At 40.1% G+C, this 24346-nt stretch overlaps 1 protein-coding gene across 1 annotated transcript in view; it reads left to right on the forward strand.

The window, feature by feature from the left end:
• Nucleotides 1-24346, forward strand: part of rnf17 (ring finger protein 17) — a 73523-nt gene that overhangs the window by 11979 nt on the left and 37198 nt on the right. The window contains exons 7-14 of the mRNA XM_078221447.1: nucleotides 906-1056; nucleotides 4107-4222; nucleotides 7024-7144; nucleotides 9283-9403; nucleotides 9981-10235; nucleotides 11111-11261; nucleotides 20693-20808; nucleotides 21449-21681. Of these exons, the coding sequence (XP_078077573.1) occupies nucleotides 906-1056; nucleotides 4107-4222; nucleotides 7024-7144; nucleotides 9283-9403; nucleotides 9981-10235; nucleotides 11111-11261; nucleotides 20693-20808; nucleotides 21449-21681 (1264 nt within the window). The remainder of the gene's footprint in view (nucleotides 1-905; nucleotides 1057-4106; nucleotides 4223-7023; nucleotides 7145-9282; nucleotides 9404-9980; nucleotides 10236-11110; nucleotides 11262-20692; nucleotides 20809-21448; nucleotides 21682-24346) is intronic.

Consider the following 24346-nt stretch of genomic DNA (forward strand, 5'->3'; position numbering starts at 1 on the left):
ATAAAATACTTCTGACAGTCACAGCTAAGGCTAATATGTGTACAATATTCCATGCTAAGAAAATAGAAATTGCGCCATCCTAAATCAAGAGTACAGCATAATTTTGAGATTAATCAAATAGTACTTGAAATAGATTTTGGGTTGGGGTTCATATCATGCCCTTGGAGTGTGAATCGGGAAATTGCACACTTGCAGGTCATTGATTTACCTTTATTTTAATTTAATCTTTTTTTGCCTTAGATGCTTGAAAACCATCAATCAACTAACAGTGGGGCAGCACAGTGATTAGCACTAATACCACAGTGCCAGGAACCCTGTTTCGAATCCCGACTTGGGTCACCGTCTGTGCAGAGTCTGCACGTTCTCCCCGTGTCTGCATGGGTTTCCTTCGCGTGCTCCGGGTTTCCTCCCACAGTTCGAAAGACATGCTGGTTAGGTGCATTGGCTATGCTAAATTCTCCCTCGTGTACCCGAACAGGTGCCGGATTGTGGCAACTAGAGAATTTTCGCGCTAACTTCAATGCAGTGTTAATGTAAGCCTACTTGTGACACTAATGAATAAACTTTAAATAATGGAAAAAATAACATCAGAGGAATCAGGCATGTGGGAAAGTATATGAAACAGTTGGATGATTATCTAATGATTCAGTGCGACAGTGGCAGAGGTCCTATGTCTCACCCATCCTCATGACCAGTCTTGAGTGTTAACAGACTATTCCGAGGGTCACTCTAGATAAGGCTTGACTGCATCCTAATCTGACAACTCTGTTTTCTATCTCTGAGATGAAACCTTCTTAACCGTTGGCCTGTTTTTGCATTACACACTATTCAGTGAATTTAATCATTTAAGGAAGCGATTTTCCCGGTTTTTCCCAGTAATTGATATTTTCTACTTCCCACGGCAGATGGACACTGTGGACCTTCTCATTCTTACGAGAAACATGTTTGAATTTTATACTGGAAAAGATGTCAATTTGGAGATCCTGTGCCCAGTTGTAGGACAAGCTTGCGCAGCACTCTTTGAAGATGGAGGGTGGTACAGATGTCAAATTAATGGTAAATACATTAACTAAATGTTAGCACTTTTGATGACTGAAACACTCCCTGTCATGTCCAAACTCCAGTCATCAATCTTTATTTTTGGTTGGAGTACTTCCTTGCAATCTGAGTCAAAAAGTAAAGTACCAAAAATATCATACTTGGTTACTCTGGATATTGGCTAACATTTATAATAGCCGTTTGTTAAGGTACCAGATCAGAAACCCCATGGTATATTATGAAGTCAGACTAAACCCCAACATTTTTCTATTTTGGCACTAGTGAGGATATGATGTTTTACACTCAACATGATTTTATCACAGTTCACTATAACAAATTAATTTGCTTAACATTTAACAATTGAATAATACTTAAACATAACAAGAGACAATTCTTAACTGCTCAAAGGGATAGCCCTATGAGTTCAAATTAAAGAAACATTCCTCTTATAGACTTAAACCCCCACTTAAAATTAGTCAGCAAAACACAGTCCCACTGCTTGTGTTTGAGTTGCCTATTTTGGAGCTTTCAGACAACTTGAGTGAGACAGAGACGAGTCTTACTACTTTCAGAGCAAGGCAGTAATTGCTTGTTTTAAAAATGAACGAAACTGTTTTCCCTGCAAGCTTAGTTCCTCCCATTAAGCACATGATTATCCCTGTCAATCAACCTAATCAAAGCTCTACTCTGAAACCTCTAGGGGAGGTAAACAAATGCAGTAGCTTAACTTAAAACAAACACTTCAGATCTAAAATGAGTACTTATCCTGTGCTCCCAGCTATCAATTTAAAAGTTTTGCTAGACAATTCGGCGTCCTGCAAAAATCTGAATTCTAAACATACCCCATATAAGAATCATATGTTTCTTAAAGGTATAGTACCATCACATGTTGACTCATTAATAATCTTCTTTCTGGAATCTTTCGCACACCACCTCTTAGTAACCTCTCCGATCTTGATTGATTCTATGGAATTAGCTCATTCTTGTCTCCTGATATCAACACAACCCTTCTAGCCTTCTGCACCAATCCTAAATAAAAGACACAGGAATGCTAATTTCTTTCAGGACTTGCCCACTAGGTTCTGCAGTTTTAGGAGAGGAAAGTGGCGCTCAGTGGCACCAACTCTTACTGTAATTTTGTGACACCGTTTTTTTTTCATGAACAAGAACCATGACCAGGCCCATCCTTCAACAACTGCAATGCCTATTGCGTGAAAATGTACACTCCCCACCATCTGAAAGCTAGATAAACTGGGAAAGATAAAGACCTAGGACAATTTCGGTAAACCTTAAACGTTGCGTTCTGACCTTTCTTAAATGTTGGAAACTCATCCAATGGGTGGTTCTGGTGCTAGTCAAAATTAAACCGTATCTACTTATTTGCCCAAGCAGATTTTTGTTTTTAAACTAAACAAACCACCAAAGTTGTCCAGTTTGAGCATAAAGGTTTCTTCATCTTTGATCTGGTAGCAATTTACCTGTGCCTTTTATAGGCCTACTCTGTAAAAGGATAAACGAGCCCTGAACATCCATGAGTGGCAGTCAAGAGTTGGATTGTCCTAGTTACTCACCTTAAAATGAAACTGTTCCTTTCTCACCCAACCTTCTCGCTCGGACTGAGTGAAAACAGTGTGGTGCATCAGGTTCACGAGGCCTTATGTTGAAGGCAAGAGAATCAGAGATAAGGAAGCTACATAACAACCCCCGCCGCCCCTCCCCCCCCTTTTTTTAAAACGGCACTTATTGGGGGACAGTCCTGGAAGGCGGGGGAGGGGGGGTCAGTACTGATGCTACCCAAAAGTTAGATATGGGTTTAAATGTTAGAACTTTTTTTCTGGGTAACTATTATTGTAATACACTTGGAACCTTCTGGGGTTTCCACTTTAAATAGCAATATCGGATTGTTCCCAATGCAAGGCGATTTTCCCAACAGAAGTTTGAACTTCCTGGGCAGTTGCCAGTAGGGGAGGGGAAGTTCCCCAACACATTTTGAGGAACAGAAATTGAACGATTTTTGGTCTGCAGCATTGATATATCCAGAATCTAGATTCTTTCAGAGAAAATGTATCATCAATTCTGTATCATCGTCTTTTTTCTTATCCATAAACTTCTCATGACTTATTGGACTCGACCATGTTGATTTAGTTCAGATGTTAACATGCAAATACACAAAATAGAACAGTGGCCTCAAGTTCAAGAGTGTAAGGAAGGTGCATGTTTGAAAATAAAAGCACTAATCATTCATGACCTGACTTGACCAACTTCACTACCTCAGTCTCATGCTTGCAAATATGAATTTTTGATCCTCTACTCTGCCTGTTTTCCTCAAAAGCACTTATTACCCCTTCATAATCTCAAAATTCCTTGAGCACCATAACTCTTTCCAAGATTTGGAACTTGCTGCCTTGGATGTATTCTTGAGGTCAGCTTCTACTCTGCCTAAACCATAGAAATTACATTGTTTCAAAGCCTCAAGCATCATATATTGAGTGACCAAGGCTCTGACACTTCTCTGCTACCTCTGACGTTGCAGTCACTTGGACCTCTGGCATTTCGTGGAACTTCTGTTTTAGGATCTCCTCTTTGAAAAAATTAGTTTCCATGAGAGCCATGGGCAGGTGGCTCATGTTTTCCTATTGTACATGATGTCTGAGCAAATGGCACCACCAAATATGTATTAAAACTATTTTTTTCGTGGCTTGGTATGGTGTTAATGCATCGAATTCCTCTGGAATTCCCTTCCATAAACTTCTGTCTTGCTGGGTCTTTCCAAATCCTCAAAATTATTTTACTCCTGTATTTTTCTTTCTTCTGCTCAGTTTCACTTTTTTGTTCTCTGCCATGTGAAATATTCTAAATGATGTATTTAAGTGGTACTGAACCGTAGATGTTTGTAAATAAATTAAAAGTTTGTATTAGCTGAAAAATGCCACAATCTTTAGTATTTCTCCAAGTATTTTGGGGAATTGCCTGGTTTTTGTACACTTGCATTTCAGCTACACTGGAGTTTTTTTTTTCTATTTAGTTAAAGCGTCAGCAAAGTTAACAGGGTAAATTATTTGTTTCAGGCTTACCTGGACATAGAGAAGTTGATGTGAAATATGTAGATTATGGCAACACTGCAAGAATACCAGTAACAAGTATACGGAAATTAAAAGAGGACTTTCTAACGTTACCTATACAGGTAAGTGTTAACATGCGAGTACTAATTGCTAAAATTGGAGGTCAGTCATCAGAACCTCTCCCTCTAAGAAACTCCTAAGTCTGTGAATTCTTTCTTCAAGTAATTACAGATGCTTCATACCGACAGTGTGTGACACAAGTTTTTTTTAAATGCGTTGACTTATGGTCAGGAATGGTCTTGCTGATGATGGTAGTGGAAGCAAAATCAGTAATGTTTGGAAATAAGTTGGACAAATATGTCAAAGGAAAATTTAGAGGCTGTTGGGGGGTGGGGAGAAAACAGGTGGAAAGGGCTATTTGGATAGCTTTCAAGAAGTCAGTATAGGGTGAATGGACCAAAGGGTCTCATGGGGCTGTATCTTTCTATAGTCATCTCCCTAATATTTGGTACAAGAGCCAAAGTACTGTAGTTGCTGGAAATTTGAAATTAAAAAACAGAAAATGGCAGCATCTATGAACTGTATTCACTGCTTGCAGTTCTGATTAAGGGTTGCTGAGCAATATTAATTTTTTTTCTGTGCACAGATGCTGCCAGAACTGAGTATTTACAGCATTTTCTGCTTTCTTTCAAATTCTTGGTAATTGACTTCTGCAAATTGGCTCTAGTCCAAGAGTACCCTCTTCCCTGAGTGCTTGATATGTCCTTGATTTACCCAGGGGTTAAGATGAAATCTCTTTCAAAATTAGAGGTAAAAATTGGTTCAAGACCCATGTCGGATGCAAAATGGCAGTGGATTATGATGACACAACTGAGAGAAAAGTAGCCAGTGTTGCTTGTGCTATTCATTACTATCTTGCTTATTGGGGGTGTTAATATTGTGCTTCCCTGTCTGTACCACAAGGTTATGCACTTAGGCTGCGGGCACAGGATGATCTCTTCAACAGCAGTGTCACAAATGTTTGATACACAGAAAGTTTACCTAAAGTTAAAGCCCACAGAGTAAAGAGACAAGGTTCCCCAATATGATGTGCATAAATTTTTGTAGGAAACCTACAATGAGTATACCTAGTACCTACAGTTTTTATAGGTGAAAGGATGCTAATTTTCCACTGACAATGGCTATGGTGGACAGCCTTGAGATCTGGCTAATGAGTACTGAGGTACTCCGCTTTGGTTGGGATAGTCTGGCTGATTGAGAGGCTGGTAGGGAACCACGTGTACTGTCATTCCATGAGAACAGCCTGGAAGGCTCTCGAAGTCCATAACCACGACATCCTTTAGGGTTTCCAAGTCAGATGCTTGACCCCAGAGTCAAGATGGAACAGTTTGGGTTTCCATCGAAATAGAATTGCCACCAAAAGTTCCATTACTGCATGGTTGAAGAGATTGGTAGCAGGAGAAATGGTTGTTCACCTGGTCAGAGGACCAGAGACGGTAAGTAGTATTGCTTCCAGTACATGATTGCAATGCATGAAAAGAAACGATGTCTGTATTTGCATATTCTTTGTCTTGCACTACATGTTGCACTGGCACTGCTGACTTTTTTACTCCTCCGGATTGCTGCACACTTTACATCACATTTTTATGCCCCAACTGCAGTGGTCTGCACCCACTACCTTTTCTGCTGACTTCTTTCAACTCAGTATATCTCTACCACCTTTCACAAATGAACAACACTATTCTGCCCTGATATTCACTACAGTTTTTCTCAATTTTTTTAATACTCTCAAACTCCGTAATGGGGAACAGGTAACCACGAGGAAGGCCGCACTTCATTTATGTGTTGTTCTACATTTTTAAAAAAAAGTTGGGTTGTTGTCAGGGATGTGGCATCTGGTGAAGTTGGGGAATTTGCCTTCCCTCATTCTTATCTCACTTAAAACTCACCTGTATACACCATGCATGATGCGCTAACCACTTGTCCTTTTTTCTCCATTTCAAATTCAGAAGTTAAGCAACCATCAGGGAGAAGCATTTCAAAAATTGGAGTGGTGTTTGATGGTACACTTGCAGATAACTAGCATCCCTCATACTTCAGAGCGTAGCCTTGAGGGGTTTGTACATTAAGATGCACACAGCACCACTGTGTGGAAACAAGGACATTTGGATAGGCTGGCCCTGGAAGCAGTTTGGGTAGTAGTTTTTCCATGCTTGGCTGATGGTAATCCGCATGAGCTTTCTAAGGATATTGATCTGCTTGACCACAAGCTTGCATATAATACTGGGAGAACTTGTAACCTGCTTGTGCACACTGCATTAAGACAATGCAGTTAGCTGCAAAGCAAATTACTAGCTCAGAAAGCATTGCAGGGCACCATGCAGTAACGGAACTTTTGGTGGCAACTCTCAATTTCGATGGAACTGTTCCATCTTGACTCTGGGGCCAAGCATCTGACTTGGAAACCTTGAAGGATGTCATGGTTATGGACTTGGAGAGCCTTCCAGGCTGTTCTCAGGGAATGATAGTACATGTGGTCCTCTACCAGCCTCTCAATCAGCCAGACTATCCCAACCGAAGCGGAGTACCTCAGTACTCATTAGCCGGATCTCCTCGAGGCTGCCACCATTGCCATTGTCAGTGGAAATTCAGTATCCTTTCACCTACTAAACTGTAGCCACTACGGACACTCATTGTAGATTTCCTACAAAAACTTGCATGCATGATATCGGGAAACCATGTCTCTTTACTCTGTGGGCTTTAACTTTGGTAAATCTTCTGTGTGACACTATCAAAGATCTTTTGGAAGCCCATATAGACCACATCAAGTGCATTACCACAATCAAAAAATATCAATAAAGGTGGCGCATTTTTGATTTGATTTTCTTTGTAGATGTAATTGTGCACTTGCTCTGTATTTCAGGCTTTATGGTGCAGATTGTCTGATGTGGAACCTATCAACAGCATAGAAGGATGGAGTGACTGTGCAAAGGAAAGGTTTCAACAGCTCACGTTGAACAAATGCATGTGGTGTTATATAACTTGTAAGTGATGCATTTCATTTCATGGTTCTTGCTCAACTGCTGACCTTTGTGTTTCTCTTGCTGACCATCTGTAGTTCTCTGATAAGGTGATGGTTGATTTTTTTTTTTCCTTGAAGACTTGTGATGATGCTGTTCTGTGCTGTTGGATAGTTACACATCTTGTATATAGTAATAATGTGCAAGGTTCTCACTAATGAGAGGGTAATTTGTAGTCATAAACACTCAACTTCAAATAATGAAGGTCATGGGCTGGATTTTCCCTGCCTTCCAGACCCCATGTCACTTCCATGTAGGGTTTTGGAAGCCTTAAAAAGACACCTCTCCTTGGGGAACCATGAACATGGGAAAGCCTGCTGGGGAGTCTAGGGACATCCTGAAAGGAAAGTGCAAAATGATTTGATACCTTAAGATGTTCGATCTACTGTAATGTAAATATGTTTTTCACAGGTGATGCTTGCATTGACTAGCATTATATAATTCATCCATTGCAGTATTTTTCCAATTGTCAAAAGTGCCACAATACATGAAAAATGTATTTTAAAAAGTCCGGTCAGCCTCTGTCATGTTTTGTACTGAGAGTTAAATTGATTGACAGCTCTGGCTGTTTTTTTAAAACTAAAGGAAGGATCTCTGCGGCTGCTCTCCCACATTTAATTGACAGGCACTACACCTGCTCTCCTCCATAAATGGAAATGGGACACCACTGTTTTCAGTTTCAGGAAATGTAGCTAGGAGCTTATTATGATAGCTGGAACCAATATGAGTGCTTGGCTGGGTTTCAAAAGCTAAATTGTCTTCAGCTTAGCAGTTAGTCTATTGATCCAAGAATGATGCTTTTGAGATGCTGTAATGCAAGAATATGTCTGATTTTTTTCCCCCTTTGTTTACAAACCTAATGAGCACCAAGAATCGCTTTCTTTTCCACTGGATAAGGTTTTCTTTTCCTCCCAGTGTCAATGATGGCATGTTTGAATTCGAGGTTTTCTTAGATTGTTGAAGGTTTAATTTTTTTGGTTTCAAAATAATTCCATTGCTATTGCATGGCTCAAAAGGATTGTACATAGTGGATACTAGATAACTGACAATGAAGAATGCATGAAGGGCAAGGAGGTGTCTTGTGGGAAATGGGGGGCAAGGGGGTGGGTTGGTAGGATCTGAGGGGTCATTTGAGGTGTGGGTGGGAGAGGAGGATGTGGCTTAGGGGCCTTTTAAATTATGTTGGATGCTGGATTGCTGTATTGGATAACCTTATGAGCACAAGAAATAAGAGGAGCAGACCATGTGGCCTGGCGAGCCTACTGTGTCAGTCAGTAGAATCATGGCTGATCTTGGACTTCTGCTCCACTTCCATGCCTGCTGTGCATATCCCTCCATTCTGTGGCCAAAAATCTGTCTAGCCCAGCCTTAAAATATATTCAACAATAGAACATTGGCAACTGTCTGAAGTAGAGAATTTTGAAGATTCATGACCCTTTGAAGTAATTTTATTGTAAACAGCTGAAGGGATGTGTTTGATACAATCTGCCAGTGGTTGTAGTGTGTGGCCTAAGTACCTGGCATCATACTGATGCTAGTTGTGTTTGACCAAGTAGGCTTGCAGAACATAATGTTTAACCTCGATAAAATTTCATGACTGGGCAGTATTTGCTGAACAATCCTGAGTGCACTAAGAATTGCACTAACAACCAATTGAAGATTATCAGTCAGGTTTGCAACATAACTCACTTTTGTTTGCTGGAAGTGACCTATATTCATCATCTGCTGGAACCTGCCCTCTGCAGGCAAAAGGAATACGTCCTGACATTGCACCTTTTTGAATAAACAAAAGCATGCAGACAATAGGTCCGTGGTACATTCACCATGTTAGCACTCCCTTTCTTTCTTGGTATACATTGCTGTTCCCTTTAAAGTTTTGCATTCTTGTATCAGTCCTGATAAATGCAAGATCCAAAGCTTTGACATAACGTTTCTTTAAGTGTTGCACTTTAGCTGAAAAGAGCAACACTAAACGATCTTTGGTTTTAAAGATGAGCAAATGTTGCTGTGGTACAATTTCTTTATAAGCTTGACTTTGTTGCTCATAGTTCATCTTAAAAATCTGTGTGAAGTTTTAGATGTATTTATTTTGTCATCCTCAGGTGAATCTCAGGCAAGTACAATATCAGTTCGATTATATGAATCAACAGCTGATGTTCATGGAACCAAACCTTGTATAAACAACGTGTTAGTTGAAGAAAACATGGCACGCTTTACAAATAAGTAAGTATTTTTTTTTAAAAACATGCTTTTCTACATTTGTATTTTAAATAGCAGTGATAGATGTGATTTTGTGTTTTTATTTGCTTTTGAAATTAGCACTTTTCATAGTTTGTTGCATTATATAACCTCTTGTGCATCATAGAATAACTGTTGGCCTTTGCACTCAATGGAAGCTATATTTAGGTTGTTTTAAATCTAGAGTGCAAATTGTTATCTGGGAACAGGAATTAAGTTAGAAACACTATCCCGTTTAATAACTTTGTGCTATTTCAAGATTTGAAAGTCTTCCTAACTCTTGGGTTGTGCCAAGTTGCTTTCAGGGCAGATAGGGAATTGTGTGTATGCACAGTGTTTGTGATGCATGTTCCAAGAAAGCTGTGTTCAATGCTATCTCGTGTATTCAATAGATGGTGTTGAGATTCTCCAAGGATCTCGGAAGTTTCCAGCATTGTCATTAGCTTGCTTGAACTTTAATTGATGCTATCGTTAACTTTGCAGATATGATATCAATGATAGACAATATATGTCGTCTTAAAAAAAAGAAATAGCTTCTCACTTATGAGTGTTGCCTTCAAAGCAATTCCACAGATAAACACGTAGAGCGCAGTAACAAGGCTCTGAACACTTCCTCCCAGCAAATAAATGAAGCTGAAATAATAGATGTTTATGACACTATTGCGAATTGCCAGCAGCTTGAAGGAGTGGATTTTCCTGGGCTAACAAGTAGAGATGCTTTTGAGTTTGGTCAGCAAGTGGATGTGAAAGTGACATTTGTGGCTTCACCCAGCAGCATATTTGTTCAGCTGTTAAGGTTGCAGCATCAGCTGAAAGAGTAAGTATCATATTAATCACTAAAGAAATACCAGGCAAGTGGGGCCTAATTCCTTTTATGCACAGTGCTACATTTTTCACTGTTCCTCCATTTGCACCCACTCCCTTTTTGAAGGGATGCTAATAGCTCTGCCTTAACCCTCAATGTGGACTCGGTTGTTAATGAAGAATGTATTTTCTTTATCTTTGGCAGTCCTGAATTTAACTACTGTCATTGTTGAAAGCCTTAAATACTGACTAGAAGAGTCCTTACAATTCACTGGACTCCTTTTAAATCTGCAACTCTTGTATATTAGCCAATCAGGCTGAGAAATTACTACGCAGTTACCTACTTTTAGTAAATAAAAGCAAAATACTGTGGATGCTGGAAATCTGAAATTAAAAACAGAGCATGCTGGATAAACTCAGCGGGTCATCTGTGGAGAGAGAAACAGTTAACGTTTAGAGTCCAAATGACCCTTCTAGTTAGTATTAGTAAATGTTCCAATCTCATGCACTTGCAATACTTGTTCCTGTATATTCAATGAGGGTGTATCTCCCCTATCTTGCTGCTGTGGCCTTATGGTTGGTCTCCATAGAAAGGCAAAAGCATCTATACACGTTGATAATATAAGTTACTTCTGAAACCAAATCCCTTTTATCTATTTTTCATCTCATTGTTTTTGTAATTATCGCTGACTCCGTTTAGACTTGTGGCGATACCATACAGAAATGTAAAATTACTAGATTAAACAATTTGTTGAGAATTTTAATTGTAGAGAGTAAACCTTAAATATTTTAACCATCATAGTAATAGGAATGAAAATGAGCCATAACATTTTACAGAAACATGAAAGAGAATATGTAAAATTGATAGAACTATAATGTTCTCTCCAGTTTGCAGGAGGAAATGAGAGTTGTGTATTCATCATTGGAACCAGAAGTTGTTCAATGGGAGGAAAGTATGGACTGTGCATTACTGGTTTTCGAGCACAGAGAGTGGAGAAGAGGGAAAGTCACCAAAGTGATCTCTGATAAGTTTGTGGAGGTAATTCTTTGCACTGGATGCTGTCCACATACCTGGTAATACTTTATGGGTTTCAATTCGACAAAGGGTGTTGCTGTAGAACTTTGTATCTTGGGCATCTTGGATAAATGAGCATTTTACGATGCAGGTTTCTGTGTTGGCTAGGGGTATCTAACCTGTATAATAGTCAAGGTCACACAGTTTACCATATTAGTCAGAGGTGGGGAAGAAGTTCCCCAGTAACTGAGTAGTTCTTTTGGATTCATAGATTATTGGATTGTGTTGTAAGACAATCATATCATGCATTTATGTTTAGTCCTACCAACAACACCTAATATGTTTTAGTCGTTTAATAGTACAGAAGTTGAATATTGCTGAAAAAAGTCAAGACATTGTCCTGCTCTGGCCAGTGAAGTTGCCTGGTTTAAATATTAAACCAAGCTTGGCAGTTAACTGTCAGTCACTATCAACTGGTGCATTCTCCATAACAGCACACCTACCAATCAATCAGCAGTCTCTTCTACTACTATATAAATTTGTTGATTTCCCTTGCATTGTATTCTTGCAAATGTCCTGATAAGTGCAAGATGAAAAGCTTAAGGAAAAAAGTTTATTTTTCAGCGATACCTACACATACCATCTGCCCATTAAATTTGTGGAGAAAGTTGGTTGCATTTGAAGCCTGTTTCTACCTTTTTCAAGCTGCATATATAAATAGCTCTCTGAGACTGATTCTCCACATTAGCTGGGAGGACAGGCATACTAATATCAGCGACTTTGGGGCTAAGAGCACCTGCATCGAGCCACGATCATCCGAAACCAACTTTGTTGGGCTGGCCTCATGCTTAGGTTGCCAGAGTCCCAACTGCCAAAACAAATCTTTTTTGTCCAGCTCAAGGAACCACCCGAACAAGAGGAGGGCATCTGGAAGGTTTGCCCCAAGAAATGCAATATAGATGCCAATGCCTGGGAGCTCCTTGCTCAGAAAAAAAATTACCTTTGAGAATCTTGATTGAAGGGACACAATTCTTTGATAACACCTGATGGCAAGAGGAGGTCTGGAAAAGGAGCCTACGAAAGGAATGCCAGCAATCTCAAGTCCAAGGACTAATTCCACCTCGCAGAAACACCTACCAAATGTGCCGTTGAAGATGCAGTTCTAGAATAGGGCTCATAAGCCTTGCAAGGACCCACCCATGACCAGTGATATGGAGTTTCTTAGGTGGACAATCATACTTGTCAGTGAGTGATCACTGAAGAAGATATAAATTGCAAGGATATTTTCTGTTCCATCTTTATAAACTGCTTCTGTGCCACCAAAGTTTAGTTTTGTGGGACAAAATCTGATTAGTATTTCACACAAAGTCAGAAAAATGTTGGCAAAGCCAATTCTAGTTCCAATCTAAGAAGACATTCCAAAAGGTGGGCTTTGGTATCTTTGTTTCACATCTTCCTGTAAAGCAATTATTGGCACAGTGAAAGCCTACAAATGGAGACTAATGTGAGAGTTTCCCTGTATGTTTCCTGCTTTGATCTTTTGAAGAATAATTAGGTTGTCAAAGCTATACCTGTATCAGCCCGTAGTATTTCACACACTGACCTTCATTGTTTTTATAGCAGGTATACAAGCTATAATGACGAAAGTTAGTTCTCTATCCTTTTAGACACACTGGGCTGAGCTTCAGGGTAGTATATCTGGGAGGTACCCCAAATATATGCTGGGGATCATTCCCCCCCCCCCCCCCCCCCTGCCCTCCTGCACCCCAGACGTTCCCAGGTAATGACTGTCGGCAATTGCCCAGGAAGTGCAAACTTCCTTTTGGCAATTGCCTTGTGTTGGGAACCATCGAAACATAAATTTAAATTGCAAATTTGAGACATCAATGGGTACCCAGAAAACATTCAAAGAAATCTCTTCTCTCCCCATTTTTCCCCCAACTCCCTTCCCAATCCTAAACTTGGCTGGGCCTTTAACCTTGCCTAGATTGCAGCAGCAAGTGTTATAAAGTAGAAGGGCTGCCTTTGAAGGTAGGCCCCAGAAAGGCTGCACTACTCTTGAGTTGGATGGTCAAGCGAAATGGGCTTTTAGGCAAGTCATTTCAAGTGGAGTAGCAGTCTGACTCAGTTGCCACTCCATCAGAACTTATGACCCAACATGTACCTTTTTGGGGATCATCCTGAATGATGCCAGTTACTTAACGTAATTAGTTTAATACATTGCTATGTGTGGTTTAAACTTAAGAGGCTTGTAATATTAAGATAATCTATTAAAGTATTGTGTTCCATCGAAGTAACTTAACTTCACACTAAGACCTCGAAATTTGGCAACTGAGAACCCATATTGGGGAAAGAATATTAGTGTTTAAAAAGTTTAGATGTGTGTTTTCCTCTAGTTCAGTAGGTGACCTATGCATGTTGTGAGGAATACACCTATTTCCCAGGTTAATTGTAGATCTGAAAAGGATTCCTTCTGGGTTACTGCAAAGATAGAATTTACTGTATTATTATTGAGAGGCCAAGCTAGTTTCCTCGTGCTTAAATTAGTTATTTTTGCAGGTGTTCTGCTATGACTTTGGAAATACAGAAACTATGAGTACCTGCCTGATAAGACAATTAAAAGAAGAATTCCGATTCGGACCTCTGGCACTTGAATGTTCTTTATCGTGCATCAGGTGATTTTTAAATCCTGTGATTATTGTAGTTTTGTCACTTTGGGTGAATACTAAAAGGTACTTTGTTTTCTTTGAAGATAATAGATTATATAGCGCCTTTTTATGTAATAAAATGTCCCAAGGCACTGAACGGGAGCATTATAAATGGAATATGACAGTGAGCTGCATAAGGAGATATTAGGTCAGAGGACCAGACATTTGGTAAAAGAGAGAGGTTTTTAAGGAGTAAAGGAAAATAGCAAGGTAGAGAGGCAGAAAGGTATAGGGAAGGAATCCTGGGACTTTGGGGCCCAGGCTTTTGAAGGCATGGCCATCAATGATGGAATGATTTCAAATCGGGGATATCAAAAGACAAGAATAAGAGTGGCTTGTATATGAACGGTTGTGGGTCTGGAGGATATAACAAAGATAGGAGGGCTGAGACTCTAGAGGGATTTGAAAACTAGGATGAGAATTTTTAAATCGAGACGTTGCTTGACTGGAACCAGTGTTGATCAGTGAGAGTAAGGTGATGGATTGGGTGGGCTTTGTTTAAGACTGGCAGTGGAGAATTAGATGATCTCAAGATGGGTAGAGTGTGAAAGATGAGCCAGGAGTATATTGAGATTGTTAAGTGATGAGTTAACAAAGGCATCGTAACAGATTACCTGAGACACTGATGATGTTTGGTAGTAATACAGATGGAAGTAAGCAGTCTGAGTAAGAATGGGAATATATGGTCAGAAGATCATCTTGGGGTCAAATATGACAGCAAAATTACAAACAAAATGTTTTGCTAAGGAGTCGGTAGTTAGGAAATGGAACTTGGGGCAAGGACTGAAATCTGATTGGAGGGACTCCTAATGGAGTTCCCTGAAAGATGGTGACAGCGTGTTCAAGGAAGTAATATTTAATTGATGCACCAAATAAAAGCAAAATATTCAGCTGTCATCAGGTAACTTTTTAACGTTGTGAAAAGCATTAGTTAAATTGAATTCAGCTTTTGTTCCTAGTGAAAGGGTGATTGAAGTTTATTTATGAGTATCTATGTGTATGATGAAGTGAAAATGATCTGAATGATTTCATTGTTTTAGACCAGCTGGAGGCGGCTCAAATTGGACAGCAACATCATGTGACTTTCTGGGAGAAATTCTGGTTGGGAGTTTGGTACTTATCAACGTTGAGGTCTGTTTATCCATAAAAAAATAGTCATAACTGAAAATCGAATATTTTGAGACATAGATATTTTAGATAAAATTATGAATGAATTATGACTGCACCCTGAACTAATTTCTGCCCTCTAACTGCACTTCACATGAAGACACATTTGCCTTGATTTCCTGGATAAATGCCTATGGAAGATCAAGTCCAGTTTTAATATTTCTGAGCTGGTAAGGTGTTCTGTTCTCTGCTGAGGTGCAGTATGTACATATAAGAAATATTGTTTTCAGTGTGATATTATTGCTTTGAACAGGTTGTTGAGTTTTTAAGATAGAGAAATATGAGCAGGTGTGGGCCATTTAACCCATTGAGCCTACTCCAGCATTCAATAAGATCATTGCTGGTCATATTATGACCTTAATTCTATTTTCCTATCTGTCCTGGTAACCCTTAACTCCCTTGTAGATCAAAAGTTGAATGTAACCAATGACCCAGCCTCCACTGGTCTCAGGGGAAGAAAATTTCAAGGATTAACAGCCCTCTGAGAAAAGAAATTCCTCCTCCTAGCAGTCTTCACTGGGAGACTGACTTTTTAAACTGTGTACCCGAGTTCTAAATTCCCCAATGAGGGAATTACTCTAAGTCCCCTCAGAATCTTGTCTGTTTCAATCAGATAACCTCGTGAGCCCAACCTGCTCAGCCTTTACTCATAAGACAAGACTTTCATCCCAGAAATCAGCCTAGTGAATCTTCCCTGAACTGCTTCCAGTGCAAGGATATCCCTCGAGTAAGGACAACAAAACTTTATACAGTACTCTGGGTGTGGTCTCACCAATACCCTGTACAGTGGTAGCCAGACTTCCCTACATTTGTACTCCATACCCCTTTTGCCTGCATATTTATAATAAGTGGTTGTTTTCTTTATATCGTTTATGGCATAAAGGACATATACGATATGCATGTGCCATATGGTATATGGCACATGCATATCTAAAGTGGAACTTGGAGTCCTACCGATGCACAGAGGTAAGAAAGCACATAATCCAGATCTAGTGTGGTGTTGAGCAGGGACAGGTAAAGACTAAGCATGGAGATAACTTCAGCCTGTCCCCTTTACTGAACATAATTCTACTTGTTAATTAAGATAACAGTCAGTTAACTTACTGAAGATTACGGAGGCTTCCTTCACGGACGCATTCTGTAACCAACCCCCTCCGAGCATTGTTAGTGAAAAGGGCCAAATCCAGCAGGACTGATTTTTAACCCTGCCTGGCAGTACAACCTGAGTAGGCAGTTGAAATGGCCACAGTGATTTTTTTCCCCTCTTTAATCCTATCATCTTCCCATGTGCTGTAATTTTCATTTCTGCAAAAAAAGGTGAGAGGGACCTATACAAGAAGGCAGCAGTTTATATATGCAGATCAGTTTCCAATTGAGTAATTGATTCCAGACTGCAATTGTAGCCTGAGGCCTGTGTGACGAAATTGCTGCTTCCCTGCTGTGATGATATACGATGTGGAGATGCCGGCGTTGGACTGGGGTAAACACAGTAAGAAGTTTAACAACACCAGGTTAAAGTCCAACAGGTTTATTTGGTAGCAAAAGCCACACAAGCTTTCGAGGCTCTAAGCCCCTTCTTCAGGTGAGTGGGAATTCTGTTCACAAACAGAACTTATAAAGACACAGACTCAATTTACATGAATAATGGTTGGAATGCGAATACTTACAACTAATCCAGTCTTTAAGAAACAAAACAATGGGAGTGGAGAGAGCATCAAGACAGGCTAAAAAGATGTGTATTGTCTCCAGACAAGACAGCCAGTGAAAATCTGCAGGTCCACGCAACTGTGGGGGTTACAGATAGTGTGACATGAACCCAATATCCCGGTTGAGGCCGTCCTTGTGTGTGCGGAACTTGGCTATCAGTTTCTGCTCAGCGACTCTGCGCTGTCGTGTGTCGCGAGTTGTGTGTCGTGTGTGGAGTTTGCACATTCTCCCCATTTCTGCATAGGTTTCCACCAGGTGCTCCGGTTTCCTCCCACACTCTAAAGATGCACAGGTTAGGTGAACTGGATTTGGCCCTTTTCACTAACAATGCTCGGAGGGCGTTGGTTACAGAATGCGTCCGTGAAGGAAGCCTCCGTAATCTTCAGTAAGTTAACTGTCCTGCAGAGTTTCACTGGCTGTCTTGTCTGGAGACAATACACATCTTTTTAGCCTGTCTTGATGCTCTCTCCACTCCCATTGTTTTGTTTCTTAAAGACTGGATTAGTTGTAAGTATTCGCATTCCAACCATTATTCATGTAAATTGAGTCTGTGTCTTTATAAGTTCTGTTTGTGAACAGAATTCCCACTCACCTGAAGAAGGGGCTTAGAGCCTCGAAAGCTTGTGTGGCTTTTGCTACCAAATAAACCTGTTGGACTTTAACCTGGTGTTGTTAAACTTCTTACTGTGATGATATATGCCATGAAGAAATGTATTTCAGTCATGGTTCTGTGTCGGATGTGTTTACTAGTCGCTTCCATTTTATCGGAGCCAATTTGTCAGGAACCAGCAGCACTGTTGTTCTTGCAGCAGCATAATTGATCTTAATTGATGCATAGAATCCCTACCGCGCAGAAGCAGGCTATTCAGCCCACCGAGTCTGCACCAACAACAATCCCACCCAGGCTGTAACCCACATTTATGCTGCTAATCCCCCTGATGCTAAGGGACAAATTAGCATTACCAGTTCACCTAACCTGTGCATCTTTAGAGTGTGGGAGGAAACCGGAGCACCTGGTGGAAACCTATGCAGAAATGGGGAGAATGTGCAAACTCCACACACAGTCACCCGGTGCCAGAATTGAACCTGGGTCTCTGGAGCTGAGGCAGCAGTGCTAACCACTGCCATCGTGCCGTGCAGTGTTTGTTTTGATCTGAATTAATGCAGGGTTCTGTTGTTTTGTATTTTTCCCTTGGAAGGTGCAAAGTAGAGCTTGACTAGGTTGACCAGTGAGGTCATATGATTGGGTATAGCTGGGCTTTCACAGAATACTCAAGGCGGTCTGCTTTAGGGATTTTTAGAGAGAGGTTGCTTTCTCTATTTCTTGCTCACTGAGATCTGTTAGGAAATAAATCTTTCTCTGTAATTCTGTTGTCTGGGAGTGAAGCTTTCTCAAAGTTGCGGCATGAGAATTAGGAGACGGGTGTCTGTCTGGATCACACTCCAGTGTCAAAGACTAGAAATCTGGTACCTACGTAAACATCTTTGGTTTCTGTGCTAACTGATTCTAAATATGGGATTTATGTCTATGGGAGATACCACTAAATTGGAACAATAGAGTTTTGATAAAAGCTGCCAAGTGGGTCACTTGAGTCATACTTTGAGTGAAACACCTTATGCTCACCTCATGCTAAAGTCAAATGTAAAAGTTAGGGTCTAGGCTAACTTCATAAAACACCTTTTGAGTTTCTGATCTGGTCCTTAACACTGCAAAGTCAAATTGATGGATGAGGAGCCAGGACCAGAAGAGACCGAGAAAAGTACATTTATTTTGGGTTAAGATTTGCTTTGGGGACCAGGAAGAGAGAAGATGCTCTCCTCTCTGTCCATGAAGCCCTCCCAATTTCCTCTTCAACCTCTTGCCTTTGTAACTTCAATTCAAAGTCAGTGCAGATTGAGTATCCTTATCTGACTCCTGGGGCCGATTGCATTTTGGGTTATTCAGATATTTCTTTGATGTGTCTACCATATTGGGTAAAGTTAGGATGAATAAATGGTGACTTGTGGAAACCTAGCCAGTAATGTGTTGGAGAAAAGGTTTTGTGCTCTGCAGTGATGCATTAAACAGTTTGTGAAGGAAGGGAAAACAGCCTCTGGCAAGCTGGACTTGGCACTCGTACTGCCACTCAGACTTGCTGATTCCATTTGGATCAGGGCCAGCATTTTTTTTAATGAACGTAGTTGACATTGATGGGGTCTGGGTTGGAAGCAAAAACACTCAGCTGCTGGGAATGAGGTACGGCAAACAACTAAACCTCCCAAGCTAAAGGTCAGGTCCGGTCGATGAGGTTCATGTTAACTCTGGTCAATACGTCCGTCGCAAAAATGTTCAGTTTTTGGATCCACAAATAAAGCATACTTGTCTTTAGTGGGCTCCTGCTATTCCAACATTTCATATTTGCCTGGTGGTCAGCCAGGGAGCTAAACCAGGACTTAAAAGTGTGACTTTAATCAATACAATAGATGGAGTAGAGGCACTTAAAGTTATTTTAATGGGTGAATTCAGTCATATTGGTCTGACTATATCAAAAGGCTATTATTAGATTTAACTCCAAATTAGCTATGGAAGATTATTTTTATGTTTACTAAATCACTGAAAATGGGGAAACATCTTGTTCAGGTGTTCCTTTTCAATTTGGTTGGCTGCTGAGAAAGATAAAATTTCTAATAGGATCCTATTAATTTTAGCAGTACCTACAAGTTTCTGGAATTTCCATGTTTCCTTGCCACTGACTGGTGCCCAGCGCCCTTGGCCAATCCCTACAAATGTCAAAACTAGTGTATTCAATGTCATCATATGAATTTAAGAATGGGCTAACTCTGACCCAAGGATGCAAAAAAATTGTAGTTTTTCATAGAGTTGATGAAATTAAAAATGTTGAATATACTCAAAACAGGTCAGGCATTTGTGGAGAGAACAACGGAGTTAATATCTTGGGTCAATAACCTCTCATCAGAAGAAAACCTGAACAAAGTTTATTTCTCTCATGTTTCAATCAATATTGAAAATTGTACCAATAGTTACTTAAATGTGTGGAGGCTTACGTTTTCTACTTCCTAGGTCCAAGATATCCAGCCTTTTGGAGCCATGGACTAGATCCTTGTGAAGCAACCAATGTGCAGCTTGTATTTGATTAAGGCTGCCTTTGCACTATAGTATGAATGCAAAACAAACTGGTCCTTAAAGTTGTAAATTCATCCTAAATTGCATGTTCTTTCATGTCAAGCACTCTTGTGTTTTGCGCTCTCCCCCCCCCCCCCCTCCATCTTCACTACAGTGTCTCTTCTGTCTGCCTCTGCTTCACCCTTTTTCTTTTTTTGTGTTCCTTTCTTACTCTTTGACTATATTATATACCTCTGAGTATCTGACTGGAAGGAGAGCAGTACTACTCAGAGCTGCATTTTAATTCAGTAACCTAACAAAAAGACAACTGTGTCTGAAATTAGATGACTGCTCTGCCAGTGGGTGGAATTAAAATTTCAAGCTCCTCATGGTTGACTTTGGCCTCTACATTGGAACACCTTGCTATAAATAATGAAAGGGGTTTTTTTGTATATACTATGGATCAGGAAGACATTTTCTAACTTTTGCTATTTTCTAGTAGAGGGTTGGCACTTTTAGTGTCCAGATTTAACAGGGAATTGCTCAGCCAATATCTTATGTGGCAGTTGCTGTATGAAAAGTTGACTGCATTTTTTAATCCTGATATTGAGGAAACTTGCATACTAATTTAATGCTGGGTAATTAATACTAAAGTTTTTTAGTTCTTCCAATCTAACTTCCATGAAGTTGATTTAACAGCTAGAACTAGCACTTCCAATAGTTCAAAATATACTTTGTATTTAAACTTAATTTTTTTTTTAAACTTGCAGGAATCTTTTTCTCAGTCTCCCCTGCCAGTGAAACTCTATGCCAAGGATGAAATTGGACAATTTATCAACATAGCACAGTATTTGGTCAAGAAAGGTCTGGCCTTGCCTCAGAAAATGTAACTAATTATTCTGTTTCATGAGTGAATGATATTTTGTTTTACTGGAATAATTCGCTTTGAGATGGAAACCGCTAGCCGTGACCATTGGGTGTAAACTAGCGTGGCTCCAGTACAAAAGTTCAATTTGCAGTTGAAATTAATGATGACTGGCTGAGGCCTCAGTGTTTAACTTGTGGATTCCGTGTGCATGATTTCATGATTGGCAAGTTAAGAATTAAAGCCAAAATTCCACATACATTCACATTCTGAAGTAATGTCCATTGTCAATATTTAGGCTGTTTGCCCTGTTGTTAATATGCTGAATTATTTAAACTTGTAAGTTTTGTGAAATAACTTTTTAACTTGAATGAGCCATTGCCACATTTATCACTGAGAATAATATCTCACCAGAGGAGTTTGCTGCTAAGAAAACAAATGAACTTTCACTGTAAATTATCAGTAAAATTACTTACTGCTTTGAGAATAAACTGAAATCAAGATTTGGTTGCAAGTGAATTTAATGATACTTGAATGAGTTTATCAATGTTTTAAATATGGAAATGACAATCATGTAGCTTAAAGTGCATTATTTTCAATGAGTCATGGCTTCATTTTAAACCTTCAGATCTGACCGAATATTTTTGTTCACTTTTTTAAGTTCGAATGCATCACTTGGCGGAACAGTACAGACTGATGTGAAGCAAAATGACAGGCAACCGTCGTTGGGCCGAACAACTGAAATTGTTGAATATTTGATACCCAATCATGAAAATAATCTGCCATCCAAAAAAATGTACAAACCACCTGTCCTTCCAAATATTCATATCTTTGAGGTTGAAATAACTGGCGTTGGTGATGATGGAATCATCTATGGAATGGCAGTATCTTTGAGTAAGTTATTGAGCACAAAGTTGTGAATGAAGATACTAACTCTCACCCATTCAAAGAACTGTGGATAATTACATAACTCTTAATTTAAAATCTGTTGTAGTTTTAAACCTGTTTATTGACTTTAATCTTCACATTCAAGTATAAAGAATCAATTCCAGCCTGTGCAGTATTTCATCATAACTTAAAAACCTGCGAAATCCTCAAATCTCCTGTGTAGTCTTTCCAATGTGAACACATCCAAACTGTAGTGGTAGCGTAAGTAGACCTTGGCTGATAAAGGAAAATATCCCATTTTGGTTTAACCAACATATCCTGATACCTATGTATTCTGTATCCGACCATATCTTTGTCTTCCCTTGACTTGTTCGCCCTCCCCAAATGCATTCACTCACTCGTCATATAATTGTAGAAAGCTTGCAGAACAAGGTGGTATTCAGCCAGTTGTGTCCCTTGTTTGCTTTTTGGAAGAGCAACATGGCGAGTCCTACTCTTCCACCTTTTTAAATTCATTCATGGGATGTGGGTGTCATTTGCAAGGCCAGCATTTATTGCTTAACCCTAATTGCCCATGAGAAGTACTGGTGAGTTGCCTTCAACCACTGTAATCCATGTGGTGTGAGTACACACAGTGGGTAGGGAGGGAGTTCCAGGATTTTGATCCAGGGATAGTGAAATAACAGCAAGATATTTCCAAGCCAGGATGTTGAGTAGCTTGGAGGGGAACTTCCAGGCGGTGCTCTCCTTGTCCTTCTAGATGGTGGTGATCGTCATGTGTTTGGAAGGTGTTGTCTCAAGTGGTCTTGGCTGAGTTCCTTGCAGTGCATCCACTGTTTCGGTGGTGGAGGGAGTGAATGTTTGGATGGGATGCCAATCAAGCGGACTGTGTTGTCCTGGACGTTGTCAAGCTTGAGTGTTAATGAAGCTGCCCTCATCCAGGCAAGTGGAGAGTCATCCATCACTCTTCTGACTTGTGGCTCGTAGATGGTGGACAGGCTTTGGGGAATCAGGAGGTAAGCTACTGTTATGATCCCAGTTAGTGTTATAACTGGACAAAGATCCCAGAATGGAACCGTGGCTCAGAAGACTGTAAATGTTACCTTTTTCCATGTTGCGGAACAGAGTCAAAGGACCACTAATTCGTTTTATCAAAAAATGTATTTATTAACCATGAAAAGATGGATTATTATACAATACTCCTTTACTCCCCCTTACCTTAACAAATGCACAGATTTTATGATTGACAGATTATAAAGTGCGTATTAAGCTACAATTGTCTCACTAACAAGTTATTTTTAAGCGCACAAAATGACAATGGTCAAATATACATTCTTCTCTGAACCTCGGTTCGTGTTAGTGGTTTACCCCTCAAGACTCCATCCAGATTGTCACAAACTCCACTCCCAAAAACACGCATAATAATGTTTTCCCTTGGAGGTTTGCATTCTGAAATCCTGTCCAGCTTTCTAATCAAAGCTTCTGCTCCACTCTTACCAGCGAATCCAGTCCAGGATTTGCACCAACCCCTTTTGGATTTCTTTGTCTTGGAGGCTTTTACACAAACTGAGTTCCAGCCACCGATCTCCACAATTATTTCAAATAATGTCTCCCAAACTATAGTGATTTCTCACAAACGTTAGCACCACTGCAGATATCTTTCTGGCCCTTCATCATCCTCTGCCTTTGAATTTTCTGTGTGCCTTTTCTGAGCAGTAAGCTGCTCTGGTTCCCAGTTTCCTCAGTTCCGTTAGCTCCATACTTCTTGGAAACTCCCCTTCCTTCCTCTAGTTTCCTTAACTAGCTGTTCTTTAGATGACCATTATTTCATGGTATGATTTAACTGAGTGAGATTTTCCCTCTCTAGCCTTCTAAACCGACTGCAACCGTCAGAGCTGTGAGAGCTGTCTTCTCACTCTCTATACATCTCCTAACTGCCAACAAATTCAGCTAAAACTAGAACTTAACTTTATTTCTCCTTACATGGGCCCAACTTAACCAACCCCCACACAAACCACTTTGTTCAGCATGGATCTAACTATAGGTTCTACTTTTCTGGCACAGAAACATGAAAACTAAACTCACTTGAAACTATACCTTATTTCTAATGATTGCCAATATAAGTCCCTTAAAACAACCTTTGTTTTCCTAACAGTTACAATTTGCTGGATTCCTAGCCTCTGACCTGCTGTTGTAGCCACTATTTATATGGCCAGTCTAATCCAGTTTTTGATAAATGATAACCCCCAAGATTTTGATAGTGGGGCATTCAGTGATGGTAATGCCATTGAATGTCATGGGGCGATGGTTAGATTCTCTCTTGTTGGAGATGGGCACTTCCTGGCACCTGTGTGGCATAAATGATACCTGCTATTTGTTAGCTCAAGCCTGGATATTGTCCAGATTTTGCTGAATTTCGGCATGGACTAAAGAATTGTGAAAGGTGCTGAATATTGTGAATCATAGAATCCTTACAGTGCAGAAGGAGGCCATTCAGCCCATCGAGTCTGCACCGACCACAATCCCACCCAGTAACCCCACATATTTATCCTGCTAATCCCCTGACGCTAGGGTCAATTTAGCAAGGCCAATCAACCTAATCCGCACATCTTTGGACTGTGCGAGGAAACCGGAGCACCCGGAGGAAACCCAGGCAGATACGGGGAGAACA

Source organism: Mustelus asterias, chromosome 10, assembly GCF_964213995.1.
Source record: "Mustelus asterias chromosome 10, sMusAst1.hap1.1, whole genome shotgun sequence".
Lineage (NCBI taxonomy): Eukaryota > Metazoa > Chordata > Chondrichthyes > Carcharhiniformes > Triakidae > Mustelus > Mustelus asterias.